This window comes from Mustela nivalis (assembly GCF_964662115.1).
Source record: "Mustela nivalis genome assembly, chromosome: 12".
NCBI classification, from domain to species: Eukaryota; Metazoa; Chordata; class Mammalia; order Carnivora; family Mustelidae; genus Mustela; species Mustela nivalis.
Genome location: NC_139031.1, coordinates 72919018 through 72943507, shown reverse-complemented (window position 1 = coordinate 72943507; position 24490 = coordinate 72919018). Strand labels below are relative to the sequence as shown.

At 39.6% G+C, this 24490-nt stretch overlaps 1 protein-coding gene across 30 annotated transcripts in view; it reads left to right on the top strand.

Moving 5' to 3' along the window:
* ADAM22 (ADAM metallopeptidase domain 22) overlaps positions 1-24490 on the top strand; it is a 232637-nt gene that overhangs the window by 102248 nt on the left and 105899 nt on the right. For all 30 annotated transcript variants that reach the window (XM_082692347.1, XM_082692344.1, XM_082692343.1 and 27 more), the window contains exon 4: positions 13709-13775. In XM_082692347.1, coding sequence (XP_082548473.1) covers positions 13709-13775 — 67 coding nt within the window. The remainder of the gene's footprint in view (positions 1-13708; positions 13776-24490) is intronic.

Here is a 24490-nt window from a genome sequence, read left to right as displayed (position 1 = left end):
TTAGGGAAATACTGACAGACTGACAGATAGAGCTTAAGCATTACAGTAATCTAGGCAAGATACCATGGTGATTCAGACCAGGGTGGTGGCAATGAAGGTGATCATATTCTGGATATATTTTGAAGACAGAGTTGACATAATCCCTTGGCTATGGGATATGAGAGAAACTGAGGAGTCAGTGATCACACCTTGGTTTTTGGCCAACTAGAACAATGAAGTAGCTATTATGAAAATGGGAAAACTAGGAAGATCAACGTTTGTCAAGCAAGATAAGGAACTCAAATTTGGATATAGTTAAGTCTGATATGCTTATTTGATAAGGAAGAGATGTTGACTATGTAGTTAGAAATACAGTTCTGAAGTTTAGAGGAAATATTTTTTTAAAGATTTTATTTATTTATTTTACAGACAAAAATCACAAGTAGGGGTGCCTGGGTGGCACAGTGGGTTAAGCCGCTGCCTTCGGCTTGGGTCATGATCTCGGGGTCCTGGGATCGACTCCCGCGTCGGGCTCTCTGCTCAGCCGGGAGCCTGCTTCTCCCTCTCTCTCTCTTTCTCTCCCTGCCTCTCTGTCTACTTGTAATCTCTCTCTCTCTGTGTCAAATAAATAAATAAATAAATCTTTAAAAAAAAAATCACAAGTAGCGGAGAGGCAGGCAGAGAAAGAGAGGGAAGCAGGCTCCCTGCTGAGTAGAGAGCCCCATGCTGTGCTCGATCCCAGGACCCTGGGACCATAACCCGAGCCGAAGGCGGAGGCTTTAACCCACTGAGCCACCCAGGTGTCCCTAGAGGAGAATTCTTAACTGGAGACATAAATCTGAGGGTCATCAACATATACTTGTTATTTAACAGAAGTCATTAGGTAAGTTCACCAAGGGAGTGAGTATAAAAGGAAAAAAGGAACAAGGACTGAGCCCTGAATCCACGACATTATTTAAAGATTGGGGAAACAGGAAGAAACTAGAGAAGAAGATTGAGAAGAAGTGGCAAGAGAAGTAGGAGAAAACCCAGAAAAGTGTGGTGCCTGGCAGGAAAAGTCTAGGGAAATATTTCCAAAGAAGAGGGGTGATCAGCTGTGTCAAATGCTGCTTATAGGTCAAGTAAGATGAAGACTGAATCAGCCATTAGATTTAACAAGATGGAGGTAGGTAGTGAGTGACTTTGGTAAGAGCAGTTTTGATGACAGGCTGTGGTGAAAATCTGATTAGATGGTTCAAGGGGTAAGAGAGGTGAGAAAGGAAGATACTGACTATGGGTAATTCTCTTAAGTGGTTTTGCTTAGTCGACAGAAATGTAGCAACAGTTGAGCAGGGAAATGATGTTGAGAATTCTTTTATTTGTTTTTGTAAATGGGATAAATAACAAAGTTTATACAGTGATGGAAGAGATCTAGTAGAGAGGGAGAATTTGGTGATGCAGGAGGGAGTAATATCTGGTGTCTTGTCCCTGGGTAGGCAAGAAGGGGTGGATTATGGTGAATGAATAGGGGGTTGACCTGGGATAATTACATGGACAGCTAATCCCTGAACAGGAGGGAAGGCTGATCGTATGAGTGCAAGATGGTAGTAGGTGCAGAGATGTGGTGGAACGCTTTGGAACTTATCTTTTGATAAGCAGCAAAGCCATCTTCTCAAAATAGATTTTGAAGGTTTGAAAGAGAAAGAAAGAAGGTATGAAAAGGTATTGTGGCATAGTTGGGAGAGTAGATGCCCTAGGGAAATAAAATATGATTGCCAGAGTGTTTTAGGGGACCCACTGAAGTTAGTGTTCATCACTATAACATGAACACAGTCAGCAAGATGATAGACTGTTCTTCAGCTTCAGTCAGTTGCACTGATTAGGGCTGGTGCCTCTAGAGCTTATTTTAACCAGCATTGGTTTGGCCAAGGGGGAATCACATGCAAGGTAGGGAAATTTACAAAGTAGTGAATATTAAGATTGAATTGAGGCTGAGCTAGGAAAGATATGAGACATGATGGAGGTGAAGGACAGTGAAATTGTAGTAATTTCAGTGGATTATGGGTCTCATTGGGGGTCAGAGAATTAAAATGGGTATCGAAGGAGAAAACTAGATCAGGAAGAGGGTGAGAGGCTTGGAATTGAGAATATGGTAGGTAAAAGAATGGAGAAGATCATTAGAAGAGATGAGGTCAAGGCGCTGAGAAGCTGAATTATAAGGGTCACCTAGGTAAATACAAAATCGCCAACAATTGCAACAGTAGTGTTTGAGTTTGTGATCATGAACTAGAAGCTAAAATCTTTGGGGAGTGAGGGACAGTGACAGGAATTAATAAGTTGCTGTAAGGATTGGTGGTAGTCTGATGATAGGAGATACAGAACGGGGTGATTTTTAGTGGTATGTGTGAGAATGGCATGACATGGCAATGAGAAACATAGAGGATATCTTCCCATCTCTTCACTGGGTCCCCTTACTTAGGATGTACACTCCCAACGTAAGTGGGTACAGGAAAAGCAATTCCTGCCGTGGAGAACTGATTCTCAAGAAAGATAGTGAAGGAAGTGTTCAAGGAAGAGATTGGAGATTTTGCTAGTAGCCATATGAGAGTTCCAGAGGGCATCATCAAAGGGCATCTGGAGGTGGAGAGTGGTGGGATGAGGGGACAGAGCCATGTGGGGATTAGAGATCTGGTGCCCAAAGAAATAGATTTTGGAAACAAATACTTAAGAGCTGGTATTGCTAGAAAGGAATGCTACTGTTATTTTGGATAGGTTTTATATGATAAATATTCTTGAATATTTGGGAGCCTAACAGACCTGAGATAACACACGTGAACTAGAGTAACAGGCCTAATGAGGTTTATCTTGATGATTTTGAGAGCATATTGCCCTGATGAGGCTGTGTGGGTTGATGGTAGGTAGATGCTGTCTTGCTAGGAATAGGCAGAATTGGGACTCCCACTTGACTCCAGCTTATGAGGTCATACAGGATGGGGTGGGGAACAGTCTCACTTTTAGCAGTGGGCTCTATTTCTGACAGTGGAATCTTGGCTGAGGAATGTGGTCTTACTCCCAGCATATGGATGTGGAAAGGAAAGAGACAAAGATGGTAAAAATGCTGATTAAGCAGATAGTAATAGAGAATTTGAGGCAAGTTCTACCTTGTTAAGTATGATTTTCAAGTAATTAATATAAAAATGGGAATCTTTAATTAATATACTTGATTTGAATAACATGTAAGAGCTACAACTTTTTAAAAATACCAAAACTTGGGGCGTCTGGTTGTCTCACTTTTTTAAAGCCTCTGCCTTTGGCTCAGGTCATGATCACAGGGTCCTGGGATCAAGCCCGCATCGGGCTCTCTGCTCAGCAGGGAGTCTGCTTCTCCCTCTGTCTCTGCTTGCCTCTCTGCCTACTTGTGATCTCTGTCAAATAAATAAATAAAATGTTAAAACCAAACCAAAACAAAACAAAACTTTTCATTGCTAAGATGCTCATAGGAAATCTAAGTAAATTTTGGAGTAAGTCTGTTGGTTTCCTTATTATAAAAAAAGAGTCTTTGATTTGACTTTCATGGAGAGAAACATGTCTCCCTCTGTTAATAATGTGCCGTAAGATTCACCAGAGACTCCTTTTTATTGTTCTGCTGCAGTGTGTTCCCTAGTATCTTTGACTTTCAGTGTGGTAATGAGTCACAATAATCAGAATATACCAACACACTGTTATATTAATAGAATATTACTAGAATATTTGTAGCTTAATTTGATTGTACTTCTATGCCCTGGTAACATTTTTTGTATGTCAGGAGACTTCAACTTGGTAGGTGGGTTGGGGGTGGTTCCCAGGCATTTAAAACAAAAATTCTGTGATTCTGGGGCAAAGCCAGGCTTTGCTTGGAAACCTTTGCCTTAGTAAGAATAAGGAGTCTATAAAAAGAGGTATTATTAATAATAGTGCCCAACTCAACTGCTACCCAATCACATTTGGTCTAAATGCCTTAGTCCTGACATACACGTTGAAAGCTCCTTGAAAATTTTCATTGGATTATGACTTCCTCGGTAGAACATAATTAAAATAGCTTCATGCTTAGGCACAGGGTAGATAGAAAATCCCTTGTATGTGCATAAGCAAAAAGGAATTTTCATATTTATAATTTGGAAAGGAACGAAATGGATCTTTCATCCTAAAGGTAGATCTTAAGTAAGTAAGCTTTTATTTTTATTGTTTCCCTTTAATTTAGTTTAAACAAAGTAAGAATTTTAAATACTCGTTATTACATGTTGAGGATATAGACAACAGTTTTGGCACAGGCTGGGGCTGAAGAAAGGATGATTAATTCTCACTGGTATGAAGACCCAGGACATTTATCCAGTCTCTGTAGTGAGGATTCTCAGCAAAGATATTTGTTTTCAGAAAGGATCTGGAAGGTTAATTCTTGGCTACATGAATAAGAAAACAAAAGAGAACATGAAATGGGAGGAGGGATGCATAAAGTGGAGAGAATTGGAAGAACATTCTTCCTTTTTTTTTTTTCCCTAAGCTTTTAATTTCTTATAGCTCTTATATAAGATAATGACATTTGAATTCTTCAATCTTCTATTTTCCTAATTCTGTTCTGAAAAACTTTGAAATGAAACAAAATCTCTAATTTTCCATCGTGACTCGATGGAGGTTTTCCCTATTTTACTGGATGGATTATACTCATATTTGAAACTTTTATGATTCTTTTGTATTTATATTATTCACAGTAAGTTATATTGGGCTCATTTGGAGCCTGCTCCAAGGAAAACATGATGCTAGTTTTGTGCACAATTAACAATTACCGAATGGTTAGAATAAGCAGGTATGACCAGACTATTGCCTTAGTGTATTATTTTGTGCAGTCCTGTAGGTTGACTGGGAAGTTCTGCTTCCTGTAGTAGTAGCTGGGGCACTGTTAAATCTAGAGGATCCGGAATGGCCTCAGTCACATGGTTGGAAATTGGTGCCAGCATTGGCTAGGAAGTTAGCTGGGGCTGTCAGCTAGGGACTCTTGGTGTTTCTCTACAGGCATCTTATTATGTGCTTTCTTAGGTTTCCTCAGAGCGTGATGGTTGGATGCAGAGATTCAAAGATGCAGAACTGTACATGTGTGAAAGTAGAAGCTGGGAATCTCAGATGTTACACAGTATCACTTCTGCCTCATTATATTTGCTACAGGGCCAGCTCAGATTCAAGGGGAAGAGAAATGGTCTCCACTTGGCTGTAAGAGCAGTGACAAATAATTTGCAGCCATATTTAATTAACCACAGTCCGTCCTTGGACCACGAAGTATTTATATTTCTCACAAATGCAAATGTAGTGAATTCCTCCAAACACTCCTGAAAAACCTCATTCCATTATAGTGTCAGGCTCAAACTCAGGGTTCAGGCTCTCGTCATCTGAATCAGGTCCTGGAGTTCAATCTGATTCTTAGGTGACATGACTCAAGTACAGACTCTTGAACTGAAAAGACAAGTTAGATGTTCCACACACACTCAAGTTACAAAGGGGTGGTCAAGACAGGATGACTGCAATAGATACTCTTGTTTTAAAAAGGGAGAAAATAGGAACCTAGCTTTAACCAATCCACTGAAATTCTGATACTCAGCAGGTGTATGTCACCAGCTTCTGTTTTGTGAATTCATAGGTTAAGGGTCTTTTCTTTTTCCTGGGAGTCATTGCCTGTGGTTCTAGGCTGTACTCTTCTAGTCAACATTTCTTTTCCATAAGAAATGGGCCTAGGCCTTAATCTAAGTATCTTTTTAGTTCGGCTTCCTGACTAAAAAATTTGAGTTGACTGTCCCGTTTGACTCAAGCTGGTGACTGTTCCATTGGTGGTTCTGTGAGAATCATTGGGATTTACCCCATTGGACAAAACCACAGCCACATATCTTTTTGGGATAGGCCTCTCCTTACTTTGGACTTTGAGGCAAGATGCTATGGGACAATGCCTTTAATATTCTTAGAAACTCTTTTGTATAGCTGAGGATCTGGTAGGCAGGCCTTTGAGAATCTCAGAAACTCCTTTATATAGATGATACAGTCCAGGCAAAACAATGTTAAGTCTTTCTGAGGTCTTCACAAACAGTCTTACAGCCACATCCTTTGATTTTCTCTTGACCTCAAGGTCACATTTCACTGGCAGTACCTTCAGTTAGATCTTTACTGTGAGGCGATTTTTAAAAAATCTAGTGCTGTTTCGGGTTTCTTCATTTGTTTCTTCCTTTGGTGGTTTTGTTTTTTTTTTTTTTTTTTTTTTTTAATTTATTTGACAGACAAAGAAAGATCACAAGTAGGCAGAGAGGCAGGCAGAGAGAGAGGAAGGAAAGCAGGCTCCTCTGTGGAGCAGGGAACCCGATGCGAGGCTTGATCCCAAGACCCTGGGATCATGACCTGAGCCGAAAGCAGAGGCTTTAACCCACTGAGCCACCCAGGCGCCCCTTCCTTTGGTGTTTTTAGTGGGGATACTGTAAATGATGTGTCCTTCTCAGTGTGTTGCTTCAGGAGCACAAGATTTTGGTTTCTTCCATTATGGATCATGTTAACTGATCACTTGATTAAGGTGCCCCCATTTTCTTTACTGTGAATGTATTACTGTTTTTTTTGTTTTGTTTTGTTTTGTTTTGTTTTTTTAAAGATTTTATTTATTTGACAGATCACAAGTAGGCAGAGAGGCAGGCAGAGAGATAGAGGGGGAAGCAGGCTCCCTGCTGAGCAGAGAGCCTGATTTGGGGCTCTATCCCAGGACCCTGGGATCATGACCCAAGCCGAAGGCAGAGGCTTAAACCCACTGAGCCACACAGGCACCCCTGTATTACTGTTTTAAATTCTCTTTTTAAAATTTTATTTATTTATTTGTCAGAGAGAGAGAGTGCAAGCACAGGCAGACAGAGTGGCAGGCAGAGACAGAGAGAGAAGCAGGCTCCCTGTTGAGCAAGGAGCCTGATACGGGACTCGATCCCAGAATGCTGGGCCTGAGCCGAAGGCAGCCGCTTAACCCACTGAGCCACCCAGGTGTCCCCCGTATTACTGTTTTGAAGGTAGAATTTAATGTTGGGATTGGCTGAGATAGTTATGCACTAGCCATGCTGAGTTTGATACATTTTTTTACACATCCTTGTAGAGACTGGTTCAGAAACAGAGGTGAAGTTTGGTGTGTCAGTTGGGAAGATGAAGTAGTCTTTTTCTGTTTCCATTTTCTCAGTGAATACAGAATAGAGGTCATCAACATCAGTGATGGTGAAGGAATACTTTGGGGGAGAAAAGCTTGGAAAGATCTTAGAGTAAATTGACTAGGAAAATTTAGTGGATTTATGGGCAGTGTTGTGCTAAGGGGGGCCACTTGCTAATTGTGGTTGTAAGTTCATCGTGTCATCATTCAGGATGTTCTGCTTTTTGAGGACAGACTGATTATGAGAAGAGTTAACTTTTCTCAATGTTGTGGTTTGGCCAGGTGAACGCAGGAGATCACCGAGTGAGAGGAGTAGCAAAGTTTAGAGTGTATGCAAGGGAGTGATTGTTGTGGCAGGGCATGGACGATAAGCTCGGTTAGAGGGACAAGAGGAAGGGAAGGACAATGAAAAAGTGGTAGGTAGGGTTCATGGTTTAAAAGATTTTAGATAGTTAAAGTCACAGTTTTAGGGAAAGATGGATAGGAGATGGTGAATGGGGGTGGGGTGATTGAAATCAGGATATGGGAGGGATTTCATCCACATTCTTCTTTAATACCTACAAACTTCATATTATCTCCATCTTAGACATTGGAAAATTATGTCATAGAGATTAAATAACTTGACCAAGGTCACACAGCAACTAAATGGCAGCGTTTAGATGGGAAATCAAAATATCAGTTTTGTTTTTAAACTCTCACATCTTTGTACTAAACCAGCTGCCTCTGATTCATGACAGTTTTCTGCTAGACAAAGAGTAACCATTATTATGGCTGAGAATGTTTACATTGTGTTTGTTTTGCTTACTCCAGGCTTATTACGGCATGGGAATGAAAAAAAGGCCTCAGAATACATTTCTAATTTCAAAAACATCTCCTTACTTTCTTCATAAAACAAGTGGCCTTTAGAATTTGATGGAAAATAATTTTCACTTTCATCTTTGAAAATTCACAAGTTAACATTCATACATCAGTTTTGAGTAAGCTGTTAGGTAACATGGAGTAAATTCTGCCCTATCAGTTGACAGTAAAATAAAAATTCTCAATGTTAAGGAGATCATCCACCATTTTTCTACACTTAAAACTATTTAAGTAGATCCCTACTTAACAATAAACAATGACTATCTAAGAAAAAGAACTTAAGGTAATTTTAATTATCTCTGCCTTAGGAGGCTTCAGAAAAATTTGCTTAGGTTCTAAGTAGATGGTAGTAAAGATTTTATGCTTCAGTAGAGGTAAAGTGAGATTTTAAATAGAAGGTTTTTCAGCCTAATAATTAAAATAACAATACTTAGCAGACTTCCACAATACTGCAAACAAACAAAACCCAATTGCCTGGGCTGTTTTTAGTTTAAATTACATGGAGCCCTTTCTAACACTGCTTGTAGGTATGGAGGCTTGATTGAAATAGCTGCATAATTCCTGAGCAGAGGGTTCTCTTTGCTGTAATTACATTCATGTGGTGACTCATATTCTCTTAATCCCTGGATTTTATAATTCAAAGGAAAATATTCCCTTGAACTTTGAAAACCTTGAAGACTCAAAAGTTTTTTTTTTTTTTAATTATTGTTGTTATTACTACTACCACTATGACTTCTCTAAATGATATTATACCTAATTGCTTTTGATCTCACTCAGGCTAGCTCTGATAATGGGGATTTACTAATGTGACTGATGGAGAAAGGATCCCAGAGATACTCAGCATCAGGGATGGGCTTTTCTGGATCCCAGGACCTAAGCAGCAGAGATTTGGGGGTTTTCCCTCTGGTATTCCCCACTGGCACAACTTTGTGTCTCTCAAGTGTCTGTTTATTTTTCACTTGTTGCCTCTCTTTCCTTGAATGATTTTTTTTGTGAATTCCCTTGTTCAGATTCCCAAGAGAGGGAATAATAGTTGGTTCTGCTAGTAAACACTGCCTTTGTATTCCAGTTTCCTCCCCCACTTCTGTGAAGTTGAGACTGATGCAAGGTTGGGGGCCTGTTCTTCGCAAATATCTGGCTGGTAGCTCTCCTGTGTAGGGTATGGATGCGGGTAATCAGGTGAGATGTGGATGCTGGAACAATGACATGTCTTGCTCGAGGCAGATTTCTATCATGCTTTTGTTAGAAGTCCTTTTGTTAGAAGTCCTTTAGAATTTGTGAAATACTATCTTATATCCCCATGAGAAGAAAAGAAAGAGGAAGGAAGGAAGGAAAGATGGAGGGAGAGAGACAGGAAGGAAGGAAGGAAGGAAGGAGAAAAGAAAGACAGCTGTTGGTTGATTGCACAATAGCTATTCTCTCCCCCACCCTCCTTTCCCCCAACATTGTTCAGCTCTCTCTGAGTACTCATGATGCTCAGGCAAGGCTCTGGAGAGGGAAAGTGATCATTCAAAAGCAAATGTGCCAGTCAAAGGATCTGTTTTGGTGAGGCCCAGTAAGGTAATTCTGGCAAAACATACTTGAGAAGATGGATGCTAGGGGCTTTTGTGTAGAGTTTACTGATTCAAGAAATACAGGGCTTTTCTTCCCTGGGATATTTTTATTTACGTGAGATGCTTTGAACTGCAGTAGCCATGCTAGGGCTATGACAAGAGCTAGTGAAGAGGACAGGTCACTCACGATACTGGTGATGGAGCACCATGAACATGAGCTCACATCCATGTACTGAGCCACCACACCAACTAACTCTGGAACTTCCCTGTTGATGAAGTCCCAGAACCTAAGTCAGGTTCGGTGGGGTGAGGAGGTTCGGAGCCGACGACGAAAGAAAGAATTCTTAAGGCGTCGTTGGTGCAAAAGGTGATTTATTAGAGCACGGGGACAGGGCCCGTGGGCAGGCAGAGATGCGGCTGCCCCGGGTTGTGAGGGGTGGTTGGTTATATACGCAGGAGTTGGGTAGGTGAGGACAAAGGGGTGTTCAGAAGGGCTATTGGGGCAAAGAATACTATCAGGATATTGAAGGCTTAGTTGCTATCAAGTAAAGACAATTAGGAGTCTGGTGGAATGTTACATTCCTGCTATCAAGCATCCTTGTTAATGAGATTTAGGTTTAGAAGAAATTTAACTTTATTTACTTTTCCTTCCACCTCCGCCTCCTTAGGTTTTATGGAGGGGAGGGTGACATTTGGCTTGAGAAACTGAGTTCTGTGTCCTTGGAGATTGGGCTATTGATAAGGTAACTTCTTTGTTGTAATCTCAAGGAAATTTGCAAACCAAGGGAGACTCCTGTCTTGCAGGATTGTGATTTCAGCAAGTTAACTATTTATCATTTTATGGCAGTCAGGGGTGCCTGAGGAATGCTACACCTATGGAGGGGAGCGGATGAAGGGGGGGGGTGCAAGGCGCCAGCACTTGCTTTGTCCTCAGCCAGCCACCTGCTCCCTCATCACTGTTGTTTGGTGGAAAATTATTTTGATGGAATAGGTAATAGCCCACAAGTATGCTACCAGGTAAGCTAGCCCCTACAGGCCAAATTAAAATCTTCAACTCATGTGGTTTGCTAAATTAACTTGAAGGACATGGTGAGAAGCAAGAAGAAAGAAATGGTTAGGTTATCATCCCTACTATAGGGTCCAAGTTGGAGGGAAGGGATCCCTCCAGCTAAACCTGGAGTGCATGGTGTTCATAAGTTCTGCTTCTCTCCCTGCTGTATCTGCCTTCCCTGCTGATGATGTTTTCAAGGACCAGAGTTGAGGTTTGGGCAAGCTCCATAGGTGGAAGGTAGTTGAAGCTTAATGATGCCCATTTCCCGGTTCTGAGTTACACAGAGATAAGTAGGCTTGGTTGGGAGCTGTAAATTGCTGGGGAGCTAGATGAACAGTAATGGATTCTGTTTGTGGTTTTTGGGCAAAGAATACATGGGGTAAAAATGGGTGTCATCAGTGTTTATTAACCAAAGCAGTTTTATCCCCAAGCCTGCATTGGCAATGTCTGGACACATTTTTGATAGTCATGACTGATGAGTCTGTGTGATGCTATTGGCACCTAGTGAGGGAGGCCAGGGATGCTGCTAAACATACTACAGTGTATAAGATACTCCCCAAGACAAATAATTATCTGGCCCAACGTGTCAGTACTATGGAAGTTGGGAAGCCCTGGATGTCACCAATAGGTGATTGAATTAAGATCTCATAAATAGTGTTTATGTATAGTGTATCCTGGATATTTAGTATCTTTTGTGTATTTATTGTATCATAAACATTTATTACCTAGATATCATTTGGTCACCCATCCCTTTCTATCAACATGTAATACATACGTGATCTTTTTAGTTACACTTACCCACTCTATGCATTCTGTCACCTCTAACAAAATTTTGTTTACTAGTTACTCATCTATATTTAAAATATCTTAGTAGGGGTGCCTGGGTGGCTCAGTGGGTTAAAACCTCTGCCTTCAGCCCAAGTCAGGATCCCAGGGTCCTGAGATCAAGCCCTGCATCGGGTTCTCTGCTCAGTGGGGAGCCTGCTTCCAACTCTCTCTCTGCCTGCTTGTGATCTCTGTCTGCCATATAAATAAATAAAATCTTTAAAAAGTAAAATAAAATATATTAGAAGTGTTGGCATATGTTTTGTAAACTTCAAATTTATTCATCTAACAGATCTACAGAAGCAAATTCACATTACACCTGTCCTGGAATTTCTAACAAGAAAGAAGATATAAATGTCCTATAAATAAACTAAATTATTTAAGCCACTTTTAGTTGTGTTTTCTACAGCTTGCAGCTTTGAGCATCCTAGCTGGTTCCCTCATAACATCAGAAGGAAAATGTATTCCAAAGATATATGAAACAAGGAGTTATACTATAATTATAGGTCCCCTAAAGGGTAATGTAGGGATCAGATACTGTAGGGAATTGATTATGGTACCTCTGTTAATAAAACACATGCTTGATCATTCTGTTTACCTTTCAAGCCAGTGTAGGCTTGGTGCTTATCATGGCAGGCCTATGTGCTCAGATTAAGAGAGAGGAAGAGAGCACGTTTGCATGCAATAGCAGGGTTGGGGGTGTGGAGACAGAGGGAGAGAGAGAATCTTAAGTAGGTTCTACACCTAGTGTGGAGCCTGATACAGGGTTCAATCTCATGATCCTGAAATCATGACTGGACCGAAATCAAGCGTTGGATGCTTAACCTACTGAATCATCCAGGTGCCCCAGAAATTCACATTTTTTTTCAAAGATTTTATTTATTTATTTGACAGAGAGAGATCACAAGTAGGCAGAGAGGCAGGCAGAGAGAGAGAGAGGGAAGCAGGCTCCCCGCCGAGCAAAGAGCCCGATGCGGGACTCGATCCCAGGACCCTGAGATCATGACCTGAGCCGAAGGCAGCGGCTTAACCCACTGAGCCACCCAGGCGTCCCAGAAATTCACATTTTTTAAAAAAGATTTTGTTTATTTGAGAGAGAGAGAGAGCATGAGAGGAGGGAAGGTCAGAGGGAGAAGTAGACTCCCCACAGAGCTGGGAGCCCGACCTGGGACTTGATCCCAGGACTCCGGAATCATGACCTGAGCTGAAGGCAGTTGCTTAACCAACTGAGCCACCCCGTTGCCCAAAATTCACATTTTTTAAATGATTGGGATAATTTTAGTATGGTAACCTGCAGGGCACTGTGAAAAAGATTTTCTAGTTAGCTGAATATCCATTGACAGAATAAACTTAGGAATTTATAAGTTCTGGGGCTCATTTGGTTAAGCGTCTGCCTTTGACTCAGGTCATGATCTCAAGCTCCTGGGGACTGAGCCCGACATGGGGCTCCCTGCTCAGTGGGGAGTCTGCTTCTCCCTCTCCCTCTGCCCTTACCCTCTGCTCCTGCTGACTCTCTCGCTGCACACTCCCTCTCTCAAATAAATAAATCAAATCCTAAAAAAAGAAATTAATCACTTCATAATTATTTTTATTTAATGATGTTAATTTTATTTATGTCTTCGTGCTTTAAAAATATGGAGACATTAAGACTTTTATGGAAGTTGTGTCTGGAGGCACCACTATTAAAGAGGGAATTTTTTCATATGTGTGGAATTAAAGGAAAGCATATTTAAGAAGATGTAAACATCTTTAAATTGTACAAGAAGGTTGATTAGGAGAGATTTCAAAAAGGATTATTTAAAAATGCTCAAGGCATATTCCTTCTCATTTTCTCCACCTTTCTTTGCCCCCTTTTAATGTTTTTGTGATGAAAAGGAATATTTTGCTAGGTTAAAATATCGCACATTAAAAATGGTAAAGTATGGTAGTAAATCAGAACTATTTGGTAAAAGCTAAAGTAAAAATGGGAAGAATAAGATGTTTTAGGAATAATGTTGAGCTTACGGTAGTTTCCTAGAACCATTGACCTAGGTCAGTGGAATAGGTTAATGACAGGTGATTAAGCTCATCATTTTTGAGGAGTACTAGGATCTGTGTGTGCGTGTTTGTGAGAGAGAGAAAATGAAAGAGAGAGAAAGAGACTCATAAAGTTTTATTTTTGTTTTAAAATATTAGCCAAAGAATCATAAAGCTGGTATGTGTAAACTTGTCAATTTTCAGATGATTTACATTTTCAAGGTCCTCTTTAATCATCGTTTCTGTCTGTTACAGCGATTTGCTGTCCTCTGAATACGTAGAGAGACATGTTGAACATGGAGGGAAGACAGTGGAAGTTAAAGTAAGTAAAATTGTCTCCCTGTGGGGGAAATCTTTTGAGAATTTTTAAAATACTGATTCTGATTTTAATTTTCACTGAAACTTCTAAGTGTACAGTTTAGGGCTTTTATATTTTTTCAAGAAAGTGTGTCACCCATTTGTGAATAAAAGCCTTCAGTTATCAGAGAAAGAATTCTTAGTGTGCTGGTAGGAATTGTTGGAGTTATGTTTTTGTTTTTGGGTAAAGATTTTATTTATCAGAGAGAGAGAGAGTACAAGCAAGGAGAGTGGCAGAGGAAGAGGGAGAAGCAGGCTTCCTGCTGAGCAGGGAGCCCCATGTGGGACTCGATCCCAAGATCCTGAGATCACAACCCAAGTCAAAGGCAGACCTCAGCAGACTGAGCCACCCAGACTCCCCTGGAGTTGTGTTTTATGGGATTAATGTAGCACAAGGGTTATTTTTTTAGAATATGTCACAGAAAATAATTTCTGAATTTGCCTTTAAGGTTAGCCCTGAGAAATAAGAAGTAAAATCTTGGTTCCAGGATAGATACATGACTTTGCATTCAGTTAAAAAAATATTCCCCTGGGGCGCCTGGGTGGCTCAGGTCATTATTCCAGGGTCCTGGGATCGAGCCTCGAATAGGCTCTCTGCTCAGCAGGGAGCCCGCTTCCCCCCCTCTCTCTGCCTGCCTCTCTCCCTTCTTGTGATCTCCATCTGTCAAATAAATAAATAAAATCTCTTTTAAAAAAAAATATTCCCCTGATAAAATGGCAAATTTATTAGGTCTGTAGGGAAAGCCCCGGGGGTTTTTAAATCCCTGGTGAGAGAAATCACAGGACACTGGTTCATTTCAGGTAAGCTCTGAAAAGAAATTTGTAAATAAAATCCTCTTCCAATTGTAGGCATAGGAATGTATGTTTTTGTCCAGGCTACTGATGATGTCATCTGAGGACAGGTGAGGCTGAATCCCTCCCAGGGTTTTCTTTAGGCCCCTTGTATATAGTACGATGTTTTAGCCAAGTTTTAATTTCTTCTGAACAATGTTTGTACTATTTGTTTTGCTTTATCAGAATTATATTCCATTTATATTTATTTTCTTTTTCTGAATATAAATTTGATACAGACTCATTTTAGTAAACTTAAAAGTAGAAAAAAAGTGGGGAAAAATGAAAAATCACCCTTAAATTCATCACTGAGGTAAACTTTGTTTTCATTTTGTTGTATGTCCTTTTAGTATTGTTTTGTCCTACGCACATATTTAAATTTTTTGTATAATTGCTATCATATATACCTGTACTATAGTATCTTGCTTTTCAAGCAAAATTTCAATGTATAGACATTTCCGATAAAGATTTAAAATCTGTTAATTTTTACAAGTGAACTAATTATTATAATTATAACAATCCTTCCAGAAAGTTACTCTAAACTTGTTAAGACTGACTTGGTTGATGTATTTGCACTGCCTTACTGCAGAAAGGATGTCAGGACTCTCCCAGGTCTAACATAGGAGAATAGTGCCATTTTGTTTGGAGTTAAAAAAAAAATAACTGCTATTTAGAAGCTCTGGGCTTCTATTCTCTTCCCTGTTTATTTGGTTCACTTTCTTATTTTGTAGGATGCTTTTCTGAATGCAGAGTGTATCTTACTCCTTTGTTAAATTAAAGAGGAAAAGAAACAGACAGTTTACTATGTATTTCCATTTCTGCCTGTCAGTGGAATGAGGAAGTACATCTATAGGCATGGAGGGCAGATTAGCAGAAAACTATCTGCTGTTGCTATAGTAATATCCTTTCCAGGAAACTTGTACTTCATCAACAAAGCTTACTCCACTCAGATCATTAGGCAACGTGGGTATGTATAACACCTAGAGCTCTGATGTTCTGCGCCGTCTTTGCTGATTTTCTAGTCTGAGAATTGCATTTTCTTAGTTGATGGTTTGTCTAACCCCCCAAGCCTATTAAATCAGGGAAATAATTAATCCACCCTTCAATCAAACTCGAAGGCCAGAAGACATTTTTCCCTTTAAGAAAACCACTTGGATCTCACCCATCACCTCCATTTGTTTCTAATCCATTTAAAAATCTAACTCAAAATTCTCCTCTGGGTTTTTTCCAGGAACCACACTGAAAGCTCTGAACCCTGCCCCATCAATGAGTTAGTAGCCAGTTATTTTCCTGTTGGTTCCCTTGTGTTGTGCCCTTTGTGCTTCGCTGTTTGGGGTGTTTCTTTTTACATGGAGTCTGTTCTCTTTTCTTTACTAATGACTCGGAATTTTCTCAAGCCTTTCTTTCACTATACATTAGGAGTGAAAATTGTAGCATTTCATATTTTTTTCTTTCTACTACCTTTTCAAAAAAAATTTTTTTTTCTTACCTTCTGTATCAGTTTGCTAAGGCTGCTATCACAAAGTACCACAGAGTGGCTTAAACAACAGAAATGTATTTTCTGGGGTGCCCAGGTGGCTAAGTCTGTTAAGTGGCTGCTTTTGGCTCATGGTCATGCCTTCGGCTCAACACCATAGGTCATGATCCTATCCTGGGATGGAGCCCCACATTGGGCTCCCTGCTCAGTGGAGAGCCTGCTTCTCCCTCTACCTCTGTCTGCTGTGCTCTCCCTCTCCATCTCTCTGTCAAATAAATAAATAAAATCTTTTTAAAAAATGTATTTTCTTAACAATTTTGGAGGCTCAAAGGCCAAGATCAAGGTGTCAACTGGGTTGGTTTCCTCTGAGGCTTTTAGATGGTGCCTTCTCCTTATGCCTTACATGGTTTTCCCTCTGCATCTGTCTGTGCTTTAATTTCTTCTTCTTCCTTTTTTTTTATTTGAGAGAGAGAGAGAGAGAGAGAGAGTGCAGGAGCAGAAGAAGGGCAGAGGAGAGGGAGAAGCAGGCTCCCTGCTGGAGCCTGATTTAGGGATCCATCCCAGAACCCTGGGATGAGCCAAAGACAGATGCCCAGCCGACTGAGCCACCCAGGAGCCCTTGGTTTCTTCTCCTAAAACAAACTATTCCTCATGTTGGATTAGGGCCTACTCAAACATCCTCATTTTAACTTAATTACTTCTTTAAAGACTATATCTTCAAGTACAATTATAATCTGTGGTACCTGAGGGGTTAGGACTTCAACATAAGAATTTCAGAGGAATAAAATTAAACCCATAACACCTTTCCTAAGAGGGCCATGCTTTTGTTTTGTTTTGTTTTGTTTCAAAGGCTTATTTATTTTAGAGAGTGTGAGGGTGACAGAGACCATGAGTGGGAGGGGCAGAGGGAAAGGGGGGAGAATCTCAAGCAGACTCCACACTGAGTGCACTGAGCATGGAGCCCCATATAGGGCTCAGTCTCACAACCCTGAGGTGAATGCCTAAGCTGAAGCCAAGAGTCCCACGCCGAGCAGACGGCACTACCCAGGTGCACCTTGTGTTTTTTAATTTTTTTAAAATTGGCCTTTCTTTTGGAAGTGAAATAAATGAAGGGTATGTGAAATAAAGACAAAGCTGTACTTCTTTTGATGATATAAAATCAAAAGCAAAATCATTATGCCAGATCGGGACGCCTGGGTAGTGCAGTCTGTTATGCATCTGACTCATGAGTTCAACTCAGGTCATGATCTTGGGGTTATGGGATTGAGCTCTGCATGGTGCTCCCCTTTGGGCAAGGAGTCTTCTTGAGATTTCTTCTGCCCCTCACCCTGATTGTAGTCTCTCTCTGTTTCTCTCTCAAATAAATAAATAATTAAAATCTTAAAAAAAAAAAAATCATTAGGCCAGGTTTAAACAATGGCTAGATACCAATCTAGTAAATGACTCTGCTCAGGTGTCATGGAACCTTTATTTGTGAAACTCAGGTGCAATGCATTTATTAAAGGGTGTGAGTATGAATGTGGGAAAAGGAATACATTTGCATGGAATAGCTACTTTGGTGAATCTTTTAGATTGCGATAATCTTTTTTCAAGCCTTTTTATTTATTATATTTAAATTAAAACAAATAAAAAATTTTATTTATTTGAGAGAGAGAGCATGCACAGGAGCGTGAGGGGGGAGGGGCAGAGGAAGAAGCAGACTCCCCACTGAGCAGGAAGCCTGATTTGGGAGCCTGGATCCCAGGGCCCTGAGATCATGGCCTGAGCTGAAGGCAGACATTTAACTGACTGAGCCACCAGGAGCCCCTAAAACCTTTTTAAATTGTAAAATGTAACACTGACACAGAAATTGCTAAAGTGAGTACCCTATAACCCCCACTGACTTCAGTGGTTGTAATTTCCTCATTTTTGCTTATTGCGTTATCACATGAGCTTGTATTCCTGCAGTTTAATTTGCCTATCTGAAGTTTTTTTTAGTGAGTTTTATTTTTTTTTTTCAAGATTTTATTTATTTATTTGACAGAGAGCGAAAGCACAAGCAGGGGGAGAGGCGGGCAGAGGGAGAGGGAGAAGTGAGCCAGTTAATGAGTTTTAAGACAGTCTCTTTTAATCTGTTGGTTTCTCCATATCTTTCTTTTTTTTCCTTCTCCCTTGCAATTTATATGTTGTTTCTTCAACAAATCAATTGTTTATCCTATGTGGTTCACAGTCTGAATTTTGCTGTTGACTGCAATGTTATATTTAGAGTAAAATAAAATCTATGTCAGTCTTCCCATAAGATAGTGATTTGTATTATCAGCAAGGACATTCTATGCCTTGTTGAAGGTAGTTTTATTCCAGTCAGACAGATACATAATCCCGATTTTAAAGTTCTATTAAAATCTTTTCTTCAAAGTTTACAAAGATAAAAGATTTAAGTGGGGGGAAAAAAGAGAGATTTTTATTCCTTTAATAAGACATTATTAATCTCGTCTTTCCCTTACATTTATTTCCAGTTCATTTAAAAATTAAATTCTAAATTTGCCCCTTAGTTTAGGAAGAACTTTTATGGGTTCAATATGAACTTCTAAGACAATTTTAACCTTAAGTTTCAATCTATCAGAACATCTAGGGAACACTGTCTTTTTATTTTGACTGTGATGAACTGTAGATTTAGATTCTTAAGACAAAGTGAGCTGGGATTGACAAGTAGCAGCAAATAAGTCTAAACCATGCAGTTTGCAGTTTTACAGTTAGCTAGCTTTTTTTTTTTTTTTTCTTGAAGCTAAAGACTGCCAGTATTCAACTTAATTGGTTGCCAGTTACATAGGCTCTAGTTAATGAGTTTTATAATACTAATAATAGTAACCACTGGTATTTATTGCTCATGATGTGACAGGCACATGAATTCATGTGTATTGCATGCTCAAAACGACCTGTGATTATAATTATTATGAAACTTGACAGGAAGCTGAGGTATAGAGAGGTTATATAATTTGCTGAAGATAACACAGTAAAGAGTAGTAGAGCCACAGTTAACATTTAAGTTCCTTAACTCCCAGGCAGACTCTCACACCATATTATCTACCATAAATTCTGTATTATGTAAGATAGGCTAGCCATGAAGACAGAAATGTATTTTATTTAGACTTATTTTATACATACTTATTTCATTTTGGATGTATCTAGCAATTACTCTTTTATAGTCTTATTCTTCAGCTAAAGTAATGGTCTATTCAAAGACCCTTTATGTATTTCTCTCAACTTTGGTCATGTGTTCAGGTAATTGTTTAGTAATGTCCATTGCTTTAGGCAAAATATGGTAGAGACACATCCAGTACAAAGCCTGTTTTACTTTTCATATCTCAGGAAAATAGTCATAGTATGAGTTTTAGAACATTAGGAAAGGAATGGCTAAATCTTTATACCAAGAATGTGTATAGATGTGGGATGAGGCAGATTTCCTTTGTGTGAAAACGTAAAAACAGATGGCTTGGTATAGACATAGGACTTATTATATTTATTACCAGTGAAAGACTGTGACCAGTCACCAGTATCATTTGTTCTAACAGGTTTTTGGGGAGTAGTTAGTTTTTTTATGTCTTATGATAATAATCAAAAGTAATAGCTGCTAAGTGTCTAATTAGTTCAAATTATTTCTACTATATGTGAGCACTCCTAGCTTGTCTTTGGGTCAAAATCCTAATCCTTGAGGATAGGTGTATACAGAGATGCCTTTTACACAGCATTGACTTTGACTGGCAATCAACAGGTTACTGTCCATCGTATGTGTAAGTGAATTGCGTGCACTCAAGGATCATTGTCTTGAATTATGTCCATAGGGGCAATAAAAAGATGGTAAGAAAGCAAAGGAGTGTGGACCAAGGTTGAAGTCTAGAAAAAGGTAAAGGATGTGGAGAGTGCTGTGTGTTGGGGTGCTGGTATCAGAGGAGAAAGTGTCTCCTTGAGGGTGGGAGAGGTTATTATGACTCAAGGGAACATTTTCTTAGTGGAATGGCGGTGTAATTTTCATTAAAAATATTTTTTGTCTTTTTTTTTAAGATTTTATTTATTTATTTGTCAGAGAGAAAGAGACAGAGAGAGCATGGGCACAAGCAGGGGGAGCAGCAGGCAGAGGGAGAAGGAGACACCCCCCTGAGCAAGGAGCCCCACATGGGACCCAATCTCAGGACCCTGGGATCGTGACCTGAGCCAAAGGCAGACACTTAACCAACTGAGCCACCAGGCATCCCTTCATTAAAAATATTTTCTGAGCAAATTAAAATGGCTCCTGATAACTCTGAAAATAGAATGTTAGTAAAGTTGATACAGAAGCAAGGCGAAAGCCCCAATTCTTTTTTTCTTTTCTTTTCTTTTTTTCTTTCTTTCTTTTTTTTTTTTTTTTACCAAATAGTTTTTCTCCTGCTGTTCACATCCATCTTCCCTCCCTGGGTTTGAAGCTCCATGAAAGATCCCCAGCTTAACCAGCAGGTGCATATGCTACAGGCTGAATCTCTAGATTCCTTTTGCACTCATTTTTCTGAGTCAGATTTCTAGCTCATTCTTCTTTCTTGAAAGAGATACCTTTTCTTCTTATCCCGCCTTAATCTTTTTGCTTTCTACAATGAATGTGCCAAAGAAGGAAAAAAATTTCTAGTGGAGAACAGCTTTAAGAGATCACTTAGAAACGATTAAATATCTGACTTTTAGGACAACACTGACCTTCCTGATTTATGCTAACTTTGTAGCTGCTATAACCCTAAACAGTATCCATAGATAATGGCTTGTTTTCTTGAATTGTATTCAAGCTTCCTCATTTCTCATTTTCTGATTTCTCCATGATGAACATAATAATCAACACTTGAATAGTTTAGAAGTTGTGTAATATATTAAATAATGTTTCTTAAGATATCTTTTAACTTACTTTGTTTGTAAAAAATACCCCTCAAATAATAATAGGGTGGTAAAAAATATTGTGGACTTCTTTCTTAAGTAAAAAATGTTCTCAGTTTGTCATTAGTCGATTTAGTTTATTTAAAATATAGGTTATAGTTTGGTGACTGCATTCTGAATACTCTGCTTTTTATAATGATACAACATTGACATATCGTTTTATGAAATAGGGATTTTTCTTGAATTCATTGCATACAATTGAAGGGTACATAAATGCTTGAACTAGGGCGCCTGGGTGGCTCAGTGGGTTAAGCCGCTGCCTTCGGCTCAGGTCATGATCTCGGGATCCTGGGATCGAGTCCCGCGTCGGGCTCTCTGCTCAGCAGGGAGCCTGCTTCCCTTCCTCTCTCTCTCTGCCTGCCTCTCCGTCTACTTGTGATTTCTCTCTGTCAAATAAATAAATAAAATCTTTTAAAAAAAAATGCTTGAACTATTTCTTTTTTTGGCCATAGGAGCACAAAAATGGCTATTAAACTGCCACAGTGTCATTATATATATTTATTGCAGCAGAAAAGATGCACAGAGAGGTTAATCTGCTTTTGCTTATCCTGGATATCAAGTTTCCTTATTGATTCTCAAAACTGCGTTTCCATCCAGAATCTTGGTTCTTCCTTACAGATGCCAGAAGAGTAAGCAATGAAGAAGAAAAGCAGAGCCAGACTTGGGTGTGGAGTAAATTTTGCTGTGTGCATTAGTACAGAGACACCCATGCCATCCCATTGGTGATGAATCTTCTGAAAAAGACTAGTTTTGTTTTGTTTTCAAATAGCTTTTAAGTAATCTCTTTATTTTGAGGTTGTCTTTTGACATAAATGCAAGCAACAGCTACTGTTGACAAGTAATCTATACAGAAGCCTTTTAAAATCTTGGGTTTTTTGTTTGTTTGCTTGCTTGTTGGTTTTTAGGAGGACTCACCAACAATACTTCTCTTCCAAAATGCACTTCTTATTAACAACTTCCCTTTGCATTTGAGGAACATGTTCTCTATCTTGAATTCTCACTACAGTAGCTTTTTCACAGACTCTTGGATAAGGGAATAATACTCAGTTATCTAGACAGTAATCAAGGCGGGTGGTCTGGGAGGTTGGTTTAGAGAGAATTTCTTTTTAAACGGATCTGTTTGTAGAAGTTGTCATGTAAGCTCTTGTATTGCCTTTAATTTCAAATCCAAGGATCAGACATTTCCCCTGGCTCTGTGGAAACAGGGAAGGCCTTTATCTAGTAAAGTAACTTAGTGCTGTGCATTTTAAGGATGGCTGAGGAGCAGACTATCAGGCAAAGACCCTTAGTTGGTCCTTTTGGGTGGGGATCCTGCTGCCATGATAATGGGGATTTTTTTTTTTAATAACTTTATTGAGATACAGCTCATTTGCCATAAACCAAAGTGGGTTTGGGTCTCTATTTTGTCTGTTAGGGAGATTTTTAAACTGAGTGTGTGTGAATCGAGTTGATGGACATCTAGGTTCTTTCCATAGTTTGGCTATTGTAGATATTGCTGCTATAAACATTCAAGTGCACGTGCCCCTTTAGATCACTATGTTTGTATCTTCAGGGTAAATACCAAGTAGTGCAATTGCTGGGTCATAAGGTAGCTCTGTTTTCAATTTTTTGAGGAACCTCCATGCTGGACAAACAGGGTTTTGGAGGGCGTTGGGGGGTGGGGTGAGCCTCGTGATGGGTATTGTGGAGGGCATGTATTGCATGGAGCACTGGGTGTGGTGCATAAATAATGAATTTTGGAACACTGAAAAAAAATTAAATTTTAAAAGAAGTAACAATAATAAAAAGATATTTATAATATTAAAAATTTTTTGTTCTATGTATTTTTCTTATCCATGAATATTTGATAACCAACTGTGGATAACTAGTTTTGAATTTTATTATATTTAATGACTTCATTAGCCTCTAACTGCTGACATAATTAAAAAAAAAAAAAAAACACCTCAGGATGGTAGGAGTCTACAAGAATGAGATCTAGAGGGGCACCTGAGTGGCTCAGTTGTTAAGCATCTGCCTTCGGCTCAGGTCATGATCCCAGGGTCCTGGGATTGAGCCCCACATTGGGCTCCCAGCTCTGCATGAAGCCTGCTTCTCTCTCTCCTACTGCCCCTGCTTGTGCTCCCTCTCTCGCTTTGTCTATCTCTGTCAAATAAATAATAAATGAAATCTTAAAAAAAAAAAAAAGAATAAAATCTAGACTTTCTATGTGGGGTTAATCTTCCAGTAATTTAATAAGATAATATTGAACTGAGTAATGGGGGATGGTAGTGGGATTTAATTCTAGAATCTCCTGGTGCAGAGATGATTCTAGAATTGCAAATAGATCCAGCACAGGAAACCTCATTCTTCTGGCCCAGCAGGGTTGGGCTGCTGCTCAATACTTCTGTTTTTAAATAGTGGATTATATCAGAATGAAGCCTCATCAGTTTTTTCTGTTACTGCAAGGCCACGATATCTGCATATATGTTTTTTTTTTTTTTAATTTATTTGACAGAGAGAGATCACAAGTAGGCAGAGAGGCAGGCAGAGAGAGAGAGAGGAGGAAGCAGGCTCCCTGCCGAGCAGAGAGCCCGATGCGGGACTCGATCCCAGGACCCCGAGATCATGACCTGAGCCGAAGGCAGCGGCTTAACCCACTGAGCCACCCAGGCGCCCCGCATATATGTATTTTAAAGTATTTTAAATCATGAACAAAAGTGTAGCTGTAAAAGCCATACATTGGAGGGTGAGTGTATGGGAATCCTGGTCAGCTGGCTTTATTGACTGATAATTACCATGTGTTGCTGTCCTGTATGAAGTCTGTTTTCATTGCTGTCTGTAGGGCTAAATTTTAGTAATGAGTAACTGCTGCCAGTGATTAAATGTTAGCTCTTGGGAAGAGGTTACCAGTTCTTACAAAGCTAAACTTATTTTGCTCCCTTAAAGCTACTGGTGGCATGTTCTCTCCAGCTACTTGTGCTCACCTTAATGGAGTTTAAAAAATAAAATGACTTGCTGTCCTTCTGTTCTATATCATTCTCAAAATTTTGCATTTTTACGAATTAATTATTACGAGCCCATAAGTGCTCATTTTACCATCAGGGATCTCTTGTTTCATACATTCTAAACCTCTTTGAATCCTAAAGATCTCCTGATGGTGTCAGTACGGGTAACTGGACTGAGGAATAAAAGAGCAGAAGAATTGGTGGCAGCCGGAGAAGCAGCAAATGCTGGGATGGTACTTGCTCTGTGCTGGGTACTCATCTCATATGCCAAGTTACTTAGTCCTCCTGTAGTACCATTGCTGTCCTCATTTTGCAGCAAGGAAACTGAGGCACAGATAGTTTAACTAACTTGTCGGAGAACTTGAAGCCGGAGTTCCTGCTTTAATCCACTATTGTCTACCTTCTCTATGGAAACGATCACAATACCAGAGGATTCGGAATGCACATATTTAAGTC